The sequence below is a fragment of the Schistocerca americana genome, chromosome 9, assembly GCF_021461395.2.
Source record: "Schistocerca americana isolate TAMUIC-IGC-003095 chromosome 9, iqSchAmer2.1, whole genome shotgun sequence".
In the NCBI taxonomy this organism is placed as follows: domain Eukaryota; kingdom Metazoa; phylum Arthropoda; class Insecta; order Orthoptera; family Acrididae; genus Schistocerca; species Schistocerca americana.
The window spans coordinates 134,761,309-134,776,511 of record NC_060127.1 but is presented as its reverse complement, the minus strand read 5'-3'; the positions used below and the strand labels follow the sequence as shown (position 1 = coordinate 134,776,511).

The 15,203-nt window shown below is 45.2% G+C and overlaps 1 protein-coding gene across 2 annotated transcripts in view; it reads right to left on the bottom strand.

The window, feature by feature from the left end:
• LOC124550982 (4-coumarate--CoA ligase 2-like) overlaps positions 1 to 15,203 on the bottom strand; it is a 272,580-nt gene that overhangs the window by 139,036 nt on the left and 118,341 nt on the right. For both annotated transcript variants that reach the window (XM_047125802.1, XM_047125803.1), the window contains exon 2: positions 9,142 to 9,253. In XM_047125802.1, the coding sequence (XP_046981758.1) occupies positions 9,142 to 9,241 (100 nt within the window). In that variant the 5' untranslated portion in view covers positions 9,242 to 9,253. The remainder of the gene's footprint in view (positions 1 to 9,141; positions 9,254 to 15,203) is intronic.

Below are 15,203 nucleotides of genomic sequence, written 5' to 3'. Positions count from 1 at the left end.
GTTCTGAAAAGAATTTCTCAATTATGAATAGCTGTGACCTTATAGAAGATATCGGAGATGTAGCAATAAACTTTTACACCAACACACCTATTCATGACATAGTCCAGATAATTAAAAGCAACCTATTAAAACAAAAAAGTCATCCAAGGCTGAGACATATGAGGACGAGGAATTTATCAACATCTAATACAAATTTAAGTGTTAGGAAGTTTCTTCTGACGGTATTTGTCTGGAATATAGCCTTCTATGGACGTGAAACGTGTTCCATAACGAGTTCATTCAAGAAGAAGTTGGAAAGTTTTGAAACGTGGTTGATCCGTGGCTGGCTCATGCTATGCACTGGATTAAACCTTCGCTGCGATTCTGTGTTTAGTCTCCCGCGGTTATCGCGATTATGCTGTTATCCTCTCCTTCCGCGGGTGGCAGCAGCGGTGTGTACCGATATTCGCACCTTGGACTATCTTTGACCTGGCGCTTATAGTTTCCGGCTGGACGGTGTGCGACCAGTCGGTTGGTTGGCATAGAGCAACGAGGAATTCTCCGCGAGACGAAGTTCGATCGGGGCCGCTGGCTGTCTCTACGCAGTGTCGGAGTGTGTGGGGCTGTTCCCATTGCTACTAGGTCCGTGGCTCAACACGAAAGTTGAGTTTTGATTTAATCTACCAGTGAGTCAAGACTGTTCACATTGTGTCGTTTGAAGTTCGTTGTCGCCTGTTGGCATATTCCCGCGAGCAACAACGTGGTTTTCAAGTGGGACAATTCTAGCCACCCTTCAGTGGAGTTTCACTGTATTTGGTTATTTGAATTGAAGTGTACCAGCGGAATATTCTGCCTTGTAGCCGTTAACATTCCGGGTACCTGCCCTGGCCGTTGACGTAAATTTCAGGCAGTGTAGTTTCCTTATTGTGGTGTCACCGCCAGACACCACACTTGCTAGGTGGTAGCTTTTAAATCGGCCGCGGTCCGGTAGTATACGTCGGACCCGCGTGTCGCCACTGTCAGTGATAGCAGACCGAGCGCCGCCACACGGCAGGTCTAGAGAGACGTCCTGGCGCTCGCCCCAGTTGTACAGCCGACTTTGCCAGAGATGGATTACTGACAATTACGCTCTCATTAGCCGAGACGATAGTTAGCATAGCCTTCAGCTACGTCATTTGCTACGACCTAGCAAGGCGCCATAATCCTTTGCTATATATATTGTGATGCCTGTACCATCAGACCAATGTTCACCAATTGTGGATTAAAGTTAAGTATTACCGCAACTGCGTCCGTTTTCTACGTTCTCATTTCATTGTCCTGTTCCGCACCTCACGCCGGTCTGCGTGTATCTAAACGCGTGCATTTCGGCCTCCTCTAACAACACCGTGTTGGCTCTTCTGCCAACACTACACTTATCGTGTTGTTGCTGTTCAGCATGGTGTGTAGTTTGACAGCTCCATGTATGATTGGTTGTGGGCGCCAATATCTTCTATGTTGTTCCATTGAACTCCCTTCGTGCCCTCGTCGCGTGAAGTGGAAGTTATCTTGTAGGTGGGTCCGTTGGCTGTCGATCGGTTGGGTTGTCGTCGTGTCGTGAATGGTTGGCCCGACTGCCTGTCTCACTTAAGCGAGCGTTAGTGTTTGAATTCCAGGCCAACTATCGAACATCTGAGCGCCCTTGTGTGTACTGCCTTTTTTTATTTGTTCTTGTTGTTTGTGCTTGTATGGCTTCTAGCCGATTTTTTTTTAAATTAAGACTGATTTTCCCCTAAGGCGTAAGATTCTTTAAGCCTTCAGCCTAATTTAGAGAACTTTTCCATGTAAGACCTTTGGCGTTTTAATGGTGTTGAATTCTAAGTGTTGGGCCTTTAGCCGATTTTGAGTTTCAGTTGTTTTGCTCTTAAGGCCTTCAGCCTAAATTAAAGAACTGTTTCACGTAAGGATTTTGGTATTAAAAAAATTAATGTTATGGAGTTTTATGTGTTAGGTCTTCAGCAGATTTGAATTTAACTTGTTCGCTCTTGAGCTGTCTGATTCTTTGGGGCTTCAGCCTGACTAAAGAACTGTTTTAAGATAAGGCCTTGTCTTTTAAATTTCAGTTTTGGTTGAGTTTTGCCTAATTAAGAACTGTTTTAGGTAAGGCCTTTGTTTTTTTTTATTAATGTTGATTAGCCTTAACTGTTGGGCTTTCAGCCGATTTTGAATTAAATTCTTTGCTCTGAAAATCTCAGATGCTTGCGTTTTAAGCTATTGGTCTCCATCCATTTTTAAATTAAAGTGGCTTTCAGCCGGTAATTAAGTCCCAAAGATTAAAGCTGTGTGTTTAAAAAACAAATTTTTTGGGCTCTTGTAATGTTTGATCAAATAATAAATCTGTATGTTCGAGTGTAACTGACAGCCCCTTATTTTGGCTCCTTTCCACAATTTAAACTACCTGTCCTGTCCTGCGGGTTAAGGTGGGTGTCTCAGAAAAGAATTCTGAACATTAGATGGGTATATCGCCCGCATCTCGTGGTCGTGCGGTAGCGCTCTCGCTTCCCACGCCTGGGTTCCCGGGTTCGATTCCCGGCGGGGTCAGGGATTTTCTCTGCCTCGTAATGGCTGGGTGTTGTTTGCTGTCCTTAGGTTAGTTGGGTTTAAGTAGTTCTAAGTTCTAGGGGACTGATGACCATAGATGTTAAGTCCCATAGTGCTCAGAGCCATTTGAACCATTTTTTTAGATGGGTAGATCGACTAAGTAATGAGGAGGTACTGAGTAGCATTAGGAAAAAAAGAAATTTATGGCACAACTTGACTAAAAGTAAACATCGATTGACAGGACGTATCCGGAGGCATCAAATAATAGTCTATCGTGCAATAGAGGGAAGCGCGCCGCGTAAAATTGTAAAGGGAGAACAGGGCATGAACTTTCAACTAGATGAAGACTGCAGTAGTTATCCAGAGGTGAAAGCTGCATGAAACCATTCCTCCGGATGAAGACCGGAACAACAACAACAAAAGAAGTCAGGCTGATTTGTGAATAAAACATGTCGAAACATAGTATACTATATGGAAAAACCCAACCTTACTTGCATTATAATACGCTCTAAGACAAAAAAATGCCGCACCACGGAGGAACCATCCGAACGGGACTGAAATCGGTAGATGTCATGTACATGTACAGACAAACAACTGATTACAACCTCAGAAACAGTGGATGATTTATTCAAGAGAAAGAGATACACAAATTGAGCAAGTCAGTAATGCGTTGGTCCATCTTTTGTCCTCAAGCAAGCATTTAATCGACTTAGCATTGGTTGACAGAGTTGTTGAATGTCCTTGTGAGGTATATCGTGCCTAATTCTGTCCAGTTGGCGCGTTAGATATCTAAATAGCGAGGTGGTTGTGGGATTAAAGGGACCAGACTGCTACGGTCATCGGTCAAATAGCGAGGTGGTTGGAGGGCTCTGCCCATAATGGTCCAAATGTTCTCAGCTGGGGAGAGGTCCAGAGACTTCCTGGCCTAAGTACGGTTCGGCAACCACGAAGACAAGCAGTAGAAACGCTCGCCATGTGCAGGCAGGCATTATCTTGCTGAAATGTACTCCCAAGGTGGCTTGCCATCAAAGTGGGCCGTAGAATATCGTCGACAAATAGCAGTGCTGTAAGGCTCCCGTGGATGACGACCAAATTGGTCCTGCTATAGAAAGAAACAGCACCCCAGGCCATCAGCCCTGGCTGTCCGCTATACGGCAGGCAACAGACAGGTAGGTATCCCGTCACTGTGCGGGGCGTCTCAGACGCGTCTCCATAGTTCGGAGCGGGATCTACATCTACATCTACATACATACTCCGCAATCCACCATACGGTGCCTGGCGGAGGGTACCTAGTGCCACAACCAGAATCTTCTCTCCCTGTTCCACTCCCAAAAAGGACGAGGGAAAAATGACTGCCTATATGCCTCTGTACGAGCCCTAATCTCTATTATCTTCGTGGTCTTTCCGCGAAATGTAAGTTGGTGGCAGCCTCAAATGCTGGTTCTCTAAATTTCCTCAGTAGCGATTCACGAAAAGAACGCCTCCTTTCCTCTAGAGTTCCTGAAGCATTTCCATAACACTCGCGTGATGATCAAACCTACCAGTAACAAATCTAGCAGCCCGCCTCTGAATTGCTTCTATGTCCTTCCTCAATCCGACCTCATAGGGATCCCAAACGCTCGAGCAGTACTCAAGAATAGGTCGTATTAGTGTTTTATAAGCGGTCTCCTATACAGTTGAACCACATCTTCCCAAAATTCTACAAATGAACCGAAGATGACTATCCGCCTTCCACACAACTGCCATTACATGCTTGTTGGGTTGTTTTTGGGGAAGGAGACCAGACAGCGAGGTCATCGGTCTCATCGTATTAGGGAAGGACGGGGGAAGAAGTCGGCCGTGCTATTTGAAAGGTACCATCCCGGCATTTGCCTGGAGCGATTTAGGGAAATCACGGAAAACCTAAATCAGGATGGCCGGACGCGGGATTGAACCGTCGTCCTCCCGAATGCGAGTCCAGTGTTTAACCACTGCGCCACCTCGCTCGGTATTACATGCTTGTCCCACTCCATATCGCTCTGCAATGTTACGCCCAAATATTTAATCGACGTGACTGTGTCAAGCGCTACACTACTAATGGAGTATTCAAACATTACAGGATTCTTTTTCCTATTCATCTGCATTAATTTACATTTATCTATATTTAGAGTTAGCTGCCATTCTTTACACCAATCACAAATCCTGTGCAAGTCATTTGTATCCTCCTAAAGTCGCTCAACTACAATACCTTTCCGTACACCACAGCATCATCAACAAACAGTCGCACATTGCTATCCACCCTATCCAAAAGATCATTTGTGTATTTATTCATCAGTGAAGACAATTCTGTTCCAGTCAATGAGATTCCAGGCCGAAGACGTCTCGTTCCAGACATCGGTTGCAGACCAGCTTGACTGTCGCCCGCCATATCGCCCGACAACCAGTAATGATGGGCTGGGATGCCGTTTGGTTGTCTTCCGTGGCACTCTCACAGCACAGCGGTACGTCGACAGTATTGTATTCACCGTTTTATTGCCCGTCGTGGGAAGCCATCCTGGGGCTACATTTCAGCAAAATAGCACCCACGGCAAGAGTTTGTATTGTTTGTCTTCGTGCTCGTCAAAGCCTAGCTTGACCAGCAATGTCGCCAGATCTCTCCGCAGTTGAAAACGTTTGGAACATTGTGGGAAAGGCCCTCCAACCAGCTCTGAATTCTGACCATCTAATGCGCCAACTGGATGGAATGTGGCACAATATACCTCAGGATGACATCCAACTCAGTCAGTCAACGCTAAACCGGATAACTGCTTACATCAGTATCAGAAGCTGCGACATCGTCGCGAAAGAACACAGTGACCCGTATGTGTAATAAGTTTCCTTTAATTTACGTCTATGGTCACAACCTTTTTGGTTTAACAGATTACCGGTTTCGGTCTTTAATGACCATCATCAGATCTGCAGCAAAAATGGGAAAAATATAAATACACTCGCATACAGCTTAAGAACAATACATAGAGCATATTGAAAAGTAGTACTGACAAAATTTACATTTGTGCGCTTTAGATATGAAGAGGCATACCTGTTTCATAAAAACAAAGTCCTAATGTACTGCAGCCATAGTGGCATCTTCAAATGTTAAATGCGGAATCAGCACCAGCATCGCCAAATACATATAAATAACATCACATGCACGAGTCATGTTGTCAGTAAAACTACTTCGCTAATGTCGGCATACACTAGTTTTCAATAATTAATTGAAACAGCGAAAATAAAAGGGGGATACAATAGTTAGTCTGTAATAAGCTTATAAAGCATAAAAGATGTTACAGTAATAAGAAGCAATAAAAAGAACACGACAAAAGTAATATTGTTAAAAAGACGAAGAGTTAAAAAAAAACAGTGGTTGACATATGGTCTAGTGCCAATATCCTAGACAATGACATAAATATTGAACACCGTTGATATTGCACCGGGTAATATTAAACAGTATAAAACAAATCGCTAAAGGAGCCACAAATGAAAGAAAATATAGTTCTGTACATAATCAGACATAGCGACATCTGGTCAACTTACTACACAAACATCTTGCGGCTACTGTACGGCAGCTTCTTTTAAACAGTAGTTTTTCTGACACGACTCGTGCATGTGATGTGATTTGTATGTACACTCCTGGAAATTGAAATAAGAACACCGTGAATTCATTGTCCCAGGAAGGGGAAACTTTATTGACACATTTCTGGGGTCAGATACATCACATGATCACACTGACAGAACCACAGGCACATAGACACAGGCAACAGAGCATGCACAATGTCGGCACTAGTACAGTGTATATCCACCTTTCGCAGCAATGCAGGCTGCTCTTCTCCCATGGAGACGATCGTAGAGATGCTGGATGTAGTCCTGTGGAACGGCTTGCCATGCCATTTCCACCTGGCGCCTCAGTTCGACCAGCGTTCGTGCTGGACGTGCAGACCGCGTGAGACGACGCTTCATCCAGTCCCATACATGCTCAATGGGGGACAGATCCGGAGATCTTGCTGGCCAGGGTAGTTGACTTACACCTTCTAGAGCACGTTGGGTGGCACGGGATACATGCGGACGTGCATTGTCCTGTTGGAACAGCAAGTTCCCTTGCCGGTCTAGGAATGGTAGAACGATGGGTTCGATGACGGTTTGGATGTACCGTGCACTATTCAGTGTCCCCTCGACGATCACCAGTGGTGTACGGCCAGTGTAGGAGATCGCTCCCCACACCATGATGCCGGGTGTTGGCCCTGTGTGCCTCGGTCGTATGCAGTCCTGATTGTGGCGCTCACCTGCACGGCGCCAAACACGCATACGACCATCATTGGCACCAAGGCAGAAGCGACTCTCATCGCTGAAGACGACACGTCTCCATTCGTCCCTCCATTCACGCCTGTCGCGACACCACTGGAGGCGGGCTGCACGATGTTGGGGCGTGAGCGGAAGACGGCCTAACGGTGTGCGGGACCGTAGCCCAGCTTCATGGAGACGGTTGCGAATGGTCCTCGCCGATACCGCAGGAGCAACAGTGTCCCTAATTTGCTGGGAAGTGGCAGTGCGGTCCCCTACGGCACTGCGTAGGATCCTACGGTCTTGGCGTGCATCCGTGCGTCGCTGCGGTCCGGTCCCAGGTCGACGGGCACATGCACCTTCCGCCGACCACTGCCGACATCATCGATGTACTGTGGAGACCTCACGCCCCACGTGTTGAGCAATTCGGCGGTACGTCCACCCAGCCTCCCGCATGCCCACTATACGCCCTCGCTCAAAGTCCGTCAACTGCACATACGGTTCACGTCCACTCTGTCGCGGCATGCTACCAGTGTTAAAGACTGCGATGGAGCTCCGTATGCCACGGCAAACTGGCTGACACTGACGGCGGCGGTGCACAAATGCTGCGCAGCTAGCGCCATTCGACGGCCAACACCGCGGTTCCTGGTGTGTCCGCTGTGCCGTGCGTGTGATCATTGCTTGTACAGCCCTCTCGCAGTGTCCGGAGCAAGTATGGTGGGTCTGACACACCGGTGTCAATGTGTTCTTTTTTCCATTTCCAGGAGTGTATTTGACGATGCTGGTGCTGATTCCGCATTTAACATTTGACGATGCCAGTATGGCTGGAGTACATTAGGACTTTGTTTGTATGAAACAGGTATGCCTCTTCATATTTAAAGAGCACAAATGTAAATTTTGTCAGTACTACTTTTCAATATGCTCTATGTATTGTTCTTAAGCTGTATACAGCTTGCGAGTGTATTTATATTTTTCCCATTTTTGCTGCAGATCTGATGATGGTCATTAAAGACCGAAACCGGTAATATGTTAAAAAAAAAAGAGATTGCGACCATAGACGTAAATTAAAGGAAACTTATAAGGATCAGAGGTGGATCAACCTCTTATTGAGTTTTTCAATTTTTTAAGGTCTTTCTCTTGAATAAATCACCCAAATTTTCTAAAACTGTAATCATTTATTTGTTTGTACACGTACATCACATCTACTGATTTCGGTCCCATTCGGACAATTCGTCGGTTGTGTGTAGTTCTTTGTCTAACAGTGTATTTATCATGTTCAGATCCACTGATGAGTACTACTAATATTAATGATGAATGAAAACCACCACACTTGCATTAACACACATGTATTGCGTCATGAGCAGTTTCGATCTTTCAGGATATCATCAACTCTGCAACCTGCTGATGTTCTAAAATAATCAAACCTGAATGAGATTTTCACTCCGCAGCGGAGTGTGCGCTGATATGAAACTTCTTGGCAGTTTAAAACTGTATGCCGGACCGAGACTCGAACTCGGGACCTTTGCCTTTCGCGGGCAAGTGCTCTACCAACTGAGCTACGACTCACGCCCCGTCCTCACAGCTTTACTTCCGCCAGTACCTCGTCTCCAACCTTCCAAACTTTACAGAAGCTCTCCTGCGAACCTTGCAGAACTAGCACTCCTGAAAGAAAGGATATTGCGGAGACGTGGCTTAGCCACAGCCCAGGGGATGTTTCCAGAATGAGATTTTCACTCTGCAGCGGAGTGTGCGCTGATATCAAACTTCGTGGCAGTTTAAAACTGTGCGCCGGACCGAGACTCGAACTCGAGATCTTTGCCTTTCGCGGGCAAGTGCTCTACCAACTGAGCTACCCAAGCACGACTCACGCCCTGTCCTCACAACTTTACTTCCACCAGTACATCGTCTCCAACCTTCCAAATTTAACAGAAGCTATCCTGCGAACCTAAGCCATGTCTTCGCAATATCCTTTCTTTCAGGAGTGCTAGTTCTGCAAGGTTCGCAGGAGAGCTTCTGTAAAGTTTGGAAGGTTGGAGACGAGGTACTGGCGGAAGTAAAGCTCTGAGGACGGGGCGTGAGTCGTGCTTGGGTAGCTCAGTTGGTAGAGTACTTGCCCGCGAAAGGCAAAGGTCCCGAGTTCGAGTCTCGGTCCGGCACACAGTTTTAAACTGCCAGGAAGTTTCTAATCAAACCTGTCTTGTCGGAATAAATGTGTATTAGTACATGTGTGGTGGTTTTAACCAGTCATTAACATTACTCGACTTACTGTAAGCAGCACAGTTGGCTCACCTGTCAGTGGGTGCCTACCATTCTCCGGAGTGGCAGCCCTGTAGACGCAGGCTGCCGCCGGCCTCACAGCAACACACCGGGACAGGCTCCGACACAGCATGGCCGCTACGTCCTGTGGTAACACAAGGCAGATACAGGAATACAAAAATCACTAAACAGGTAGAGGGTAGGTTCTGGGGACTCACGCAGTCGTCCACACCCACTGCAAAAACCCATTCCACTCTCCGCCACTACAGCTCCAAGGATCCCTCAGTCATTCCAACAACAAGTGAACAAGCCCTTGTGCTGTGCACAGTATAAAATGCTGTTTGTAGTGACATGTATAAATGTGACCTACAACCAATTGGGATCCTGTACTGTGTACATCCATGGCCTATGGAGAACTGCTTTTGATTGAAGCACCTATGTGTTTCAGGCGGGATCCCCCGTTTCGTTCGATGCTGAGGGGCTATCCAGTGGTGTGCGGACATTTGCCACGCCGGACATTTGCCACGGCGGACATTTGGCACGATTTTACCTGCTCCGAAGGTATGGGTCCCTTGTCTCCCCCTCCTCCTCCTCCTCACTCGCCGTCCGACCCGCAGTAAAGGTACTTAGTGAGCCTTTCCGCTGGTTTTCTTAGGACCAGAATCTCTATGGATTTTCCGCCACATTTTTCGAGAGGGTATCGTTGTGGAAACTTTTAAATGCATCTCCCATTGAAATCCGCACGAAATTTCGAGCTTCAGTAAAACTTCGCCAATGTTGCAGATTTTGCATTCGTCTAAATTATACGTGCCTTTTTCGGTGCTCCTGCAGCCGCTTTCTGTCGTGTTTTGTGTACCATGGGGGATCAGTGTCGTCTGTTATTAATTTATTTGGTATGAATCTCTCGAGTGCTGTTGATACTATTTCTTTGAACTTAAGCCACATATGGTCTTCATTTACATGGTGTGGAAGGATTGGAGACTCTCTCTTAGAAAGACGTCAACCGAATTTTTAGTTGCTTTTATAAATAGATATATTTCGCGTTTAGTTTTAGTGAAATTGTTTGTTAAGGAATTGAGCCACGCAACGACTGTTTGTTCACTAATCCCTGTATCCGTCGTGATGCTCAGGATTATTGTGGCTAAGAGGTCAGGTGTGTTTTCGTTACCATTTTCAATTTGAATGGCCTCGTGAACTAATTGTTCAAAATAATTTTAAAAAAAACCTTTAGAACAATTACGGAAATTGTTTTCCATCACAATAGGGTCTAAAAATGTATTTCTGTTAACATACGGAAGGTAGATTGAAGTCACTGCCAACTATAATTGTATGAGTAGGGTACCTACTTGCGATGAGACTCGAGTTCTCTTTCAAATATTGAGCAACTGTTTCATCTGAGACCGGGGGTCCGTAAAAGGAGCCAGTTATTAATTTATTCCGGCTGTCGAATATAACCTCTGTCCATAGTAAGTCACAGGAACTCCCTGCTTCAATGTTGCTTGTGAGCTGGAACACACATTACATTATTTTTCCTTAAGTTGTGCTTCTTGTTTCTGCTGTAGAGCAGATCATTACAATTACGGCTTTTCCCTCCAAAACCTAGAATGCTTCCTCTGTGATCCTGTAAATACCAGATCTAAACAATGTAGAACAACAGCGTACCTTATCAGCATAGCATTCTTTATTAATTCATTTCCTTATTTCAAACATTTTAAAATTCTACGTCGACTTTTGATGACATATCAATCATAGATGTTCTTATCTCTGTTTATGAACGTACTTTCAGGTATGTCTTGAACATTTTCCCGCTACACTTTATTAACTAATGTTTCGCCGCAAGGGATATCGGATTTTAGAGAGTAAATTAATATGGAGTATATGGTATAATAGGTGTAGGATTCGTTATGAATGGGAAGGCAGGGCAGAGGGTGTGTTACTGTGAACAGTTCAGTGGCCGGGTTGTTCTAATCAGAATCGACAGCAGACCAACACCAACAACGATAGTTCAGGTATACACGGCGACGTCGCAAGCTGAAGATGAACAGATAGAGAAAGTGTACAGGGTGTGGTAGATAAGTAATGAGACTCAGTCTAGAAAAACAAATTTATTGATCCAATTTGTACAAAACGTTAATATTCTTCAAAGTACTCGCCTTGGGCGTCGACACAACGTTGCCAGCGCGTTTTCCAAGCTTCATAGGCCACACTGCAGTCCGTTTGAGTTATCCCAGTTAGTGCCTTCGTGACAGCACGTTGGATGTTCGGAATATCGTCGAAACGATGACCCTTCAGGCATCTTTTGACCTTCGGAAATAGGAAGAAATCAGGAGGACAAGTCAGGGCTGTATGGTGGCTGTGGCAAAACTTCAACTCCAATTCGGGTCAAGTAGGAGGTCACGAGAAACGTTGTGTGCGCCGGAGCATTGTCGTGGTGGAGACGCCAGCGTTGAGCAAGGTCCTGTCGCTTCCGTTTGACGGCTCTGTGCAATCGCTGAAGGACTTCTTTGTAGAATTCGGCATTGACAGTCTTCCCCTGAGGGACAAACTCTTTGTGAATTAACCCCCACTTGTCGAAAAACACAATCAGCATTGTCCTAATGCGGGACTTTGACATTCTTGCTTTCTTTGGCCGCGGGGATGCCGGTGTGTGCCACTCCGAGCTCTGGGCTTTCGTCTCCAGGTCGTACTGGAATGTCCACGATTCGTCGCCTGTTACTACATTGTCTAAAAAGTGTGGATTATTTTCCAAATCATTCAACATCTCACGGCAAACGTCCACTCGCTGTTGCTTTTGTTCGGCGGTGAGCACTCTGGGAACCAATTTTGCGCAAACTTTCCTCATCATCAAATCTTGCGTAACAATTTGGTGAACCGTAAATTTATTCACGGAGACCTCATCGGCGATCATTTTGAGACTTAAACGACGGTCGGAGTCCAGGAGTTCTTTCACTTTGGCCACCGTTTCATCCATACGACTCGTTAAAAGTCGTCCAGATCGTTCCATGTCTTCAACGGATTCCCTCCCGTTTTTAAATTCATTAAACCACCGGAACACTTGAGCTCTTGATAGGGAGTCTTCTTTGTAGGCCTCCGTAATCATAGCAAAAGTTTCCGAAGCAGTTTTGCCCAAGCGAAAGCAAAATTTGATTGCATACCGCTGTTCTATCGAGCGATCCATCTTCAGCGTTTTCACAAGTGTCACGGGCACACAAACAACGTAATACGCGAAGCTCGACCCTCACTGCACCAGAGCTCCGACGCGACTGCGAACCGGTTCTATTGTTAGCTCAGCTCCCCCACCACGTGACGTACAGGTGGAGACCGCCCTGCGAGCGACTGGGGCGCCGCGCGGCGGCCAGTCTCATTACTTATCTACCACACCCTGTATGAGGATATTGAAAGAGTAATGCAGTATGTAAAGGGGGACGAGAATCTAATAGTCATGGGCGACTGGAATGCAGTTGAAGGGCAAGGAGTAGAAGAAAAGGTTACAGGGGAATATGGGCTTGGGACAAGGAATGAAAGAGGAGAAAGACTAATTGAGTTCTGTAACAAGTTTCAGCTAGTAATAGCGAATACCCTGTTCAAGAATCACAAGAAGAGGAGGTATACTTGGAAAACGCCGGGAGATACGGGAAGATTTCAATTAGATTACATCATGGTCAGACAGATATTCCGAAATCAGATACTGGATTGTAAGGCGTACCCAGGAGCAGATATAGAGTCAGATCACAATGTAGTCATTGGCTCTGAGCACTATGGGACTTAACATCTATGGTCATCAGTCCCCTAGAACTTAGAACTACTTAAACCTAACTAACCTAAGGACATCACACAACACCCAGCCATCACGAGGCAGAGAAAATCCCTGACCCCGCCGGGAATCGAACCCGGGAACCCGGGCGTGGGAAGCGAGAACGCTACCGCACGACCACGAGATGCGGGCACAATGTAGTAGTGATGAAGAGTAGGCTGGAGTTCAAGACATTAGTCAGGAAGAATCAATACGCAAAGAAGTGGGATACGGAAGTACTAAGGAATGACGAGATACGTTTGAAGTTCTCTAACGCCATAGATACAGCATAAGGAATAGCGCAGTAGGCAGTACAGTTGAAGAGGAATGGACATCTCTAAAAAGGGCCATCACAGAAGTTGGGAAGGAAAACATAGGTACAAAGAAGGTAGCTGCGAAGAAACCATGGGTAACAGAAGAAATACTTCATTTGATAGATGAAAGGAGGAAGTACAAACATGTTCCGGGAAAATCAGGAATACAGAAATACAAGTCGCTGAGGAATGAAATAAATAGGAAGTGCAGGGAAGCTAAGACGAAATGGCTGCAGGAAGAATGTGAAGACATCGAAAAAGATATGATTGTCGGAAGGACAGACTCAGCATACATTAAAGTCAAAACAACCTTTGGTGACATTAAAAGCAACGGTGGTAATATTAAGAGTGCAACGGGAATTTCACTGTTAAATGCAGAGGAGAGAGATCTGATAGGTGGAATGAATATACTGAAAGCCTCTATGAAGGTGAAGATTTGTCTGATGTGATAGAAGAAGAAACTGGAGTCGATTCAGAAGAGATAGGGGCTCCAGTATTAGAATCGGAATTTAAAAGAGCTTTGGAGGACTTACGGTCAGATAAGGCACAAGGGATAGATAACATTCCATCAGAATTTCTAAAATCATTGGGGGAAGTGCCAACAAAACGACTATTCACGTTGGTGTGTAGAATATATGAGTCTGGCGATATACCATCTGACTTTCGGAAAAGCATCATCCACACAATTCCGAAGACGGCATGAGCTGACAAGTGCGAGAATTATCGCACAATCAGCTTAACAGCTCATGCATCGAAGCTGCTTACAAGAATAATATACAGAAGAATGGAAAAGAAAATTGAGAATGCGCTAGGTGACGACCTATTTGGCTTCAGGAAAAGTAAAGGGACGAGAGAGGCAATTCTGACGTTACGGCTAATAATGGATGCAAGGCTAAAGAAAAATCAAGACACTTTCATAGGATTTGTCGACTTGGAAAAAGCGTTCGACAATATAAAATGGTGCAAGCTGTTCGAGATTCTGAAAAATGTAGGGGTAAGCTATAGGGTCATATACAATATGTACAACAACCAAGAGGGAATAATAAGAGTGGACGATCAAGAACGAAGTGCTCGTATTAAGAAGGGTGTAAGACAAGGCTGTAGCCTTTCGCCCCTACTCTTCAATCTGTACATCGAGGAAGCAATGATGGAAATAAAAGAAAGGTTCAGGAGTGGAATTAAAATACGAGGTGAAAGGATATCAATGATACGATTCGCTGATGACATTGCTATCCTGAGTGAAAGTGAAGAAGAATTAAATGATCTGCTGAACGGAATGAACAGTCTAATGAGTACACAGTATGGTTTGAGAATAAATTGGAGAAAGACGAAGGTAATGAGAAGTAGTAGAAATGAGAACAGCGAGAAACTTAACATCAGGATTGATGGTCACGAAGTCAATGAAGTTGAGGAATTCTGCTACCCAGGCAGTAAAATAACCAATGACGGACGGAGCAAGGTGGACATCAAAAGCAGACTCGCTATGGCAAAAATGACATTTCTGGCCAAGAGAAGTCTACTAATATCAAATACCGGCCTTAATTTGAGGAAGAAATTTCTGAGGATGTACGTCTGGAGTACAGCATTGTATGGTAGTGAAACATGGACTGTGGGAAAACCGGAACAGAAGAGAGTCGAAGCATTTGAGATGTGGTGCTATAGACGAATGTTGAAAATTAGGTGGACTGATAAGGTAAGGAATGAGGAGGTTCTACGCAGAATCGGAGAGGAAAGAAATATGTGGAAAACACTGATAAGGAGAAGGGACAGGATGATAGGACATCTGCTAAGACATGAGGGAATGAGTTCCATGGTACTAGAGAGAGCTGTAGAGGGCAAAAACTGTAGAGAAAGACAGAGATTGGAATATGTCAAGCAAATAATTGAGGACGTAGGTTGCAAGTGCTACTCTGAGATGAAGAGGTTAGCACAGGAAAGGAATTCGTGGCGGGCCGCATCAAACCAGTCAGTATACTGATGACCAAAAA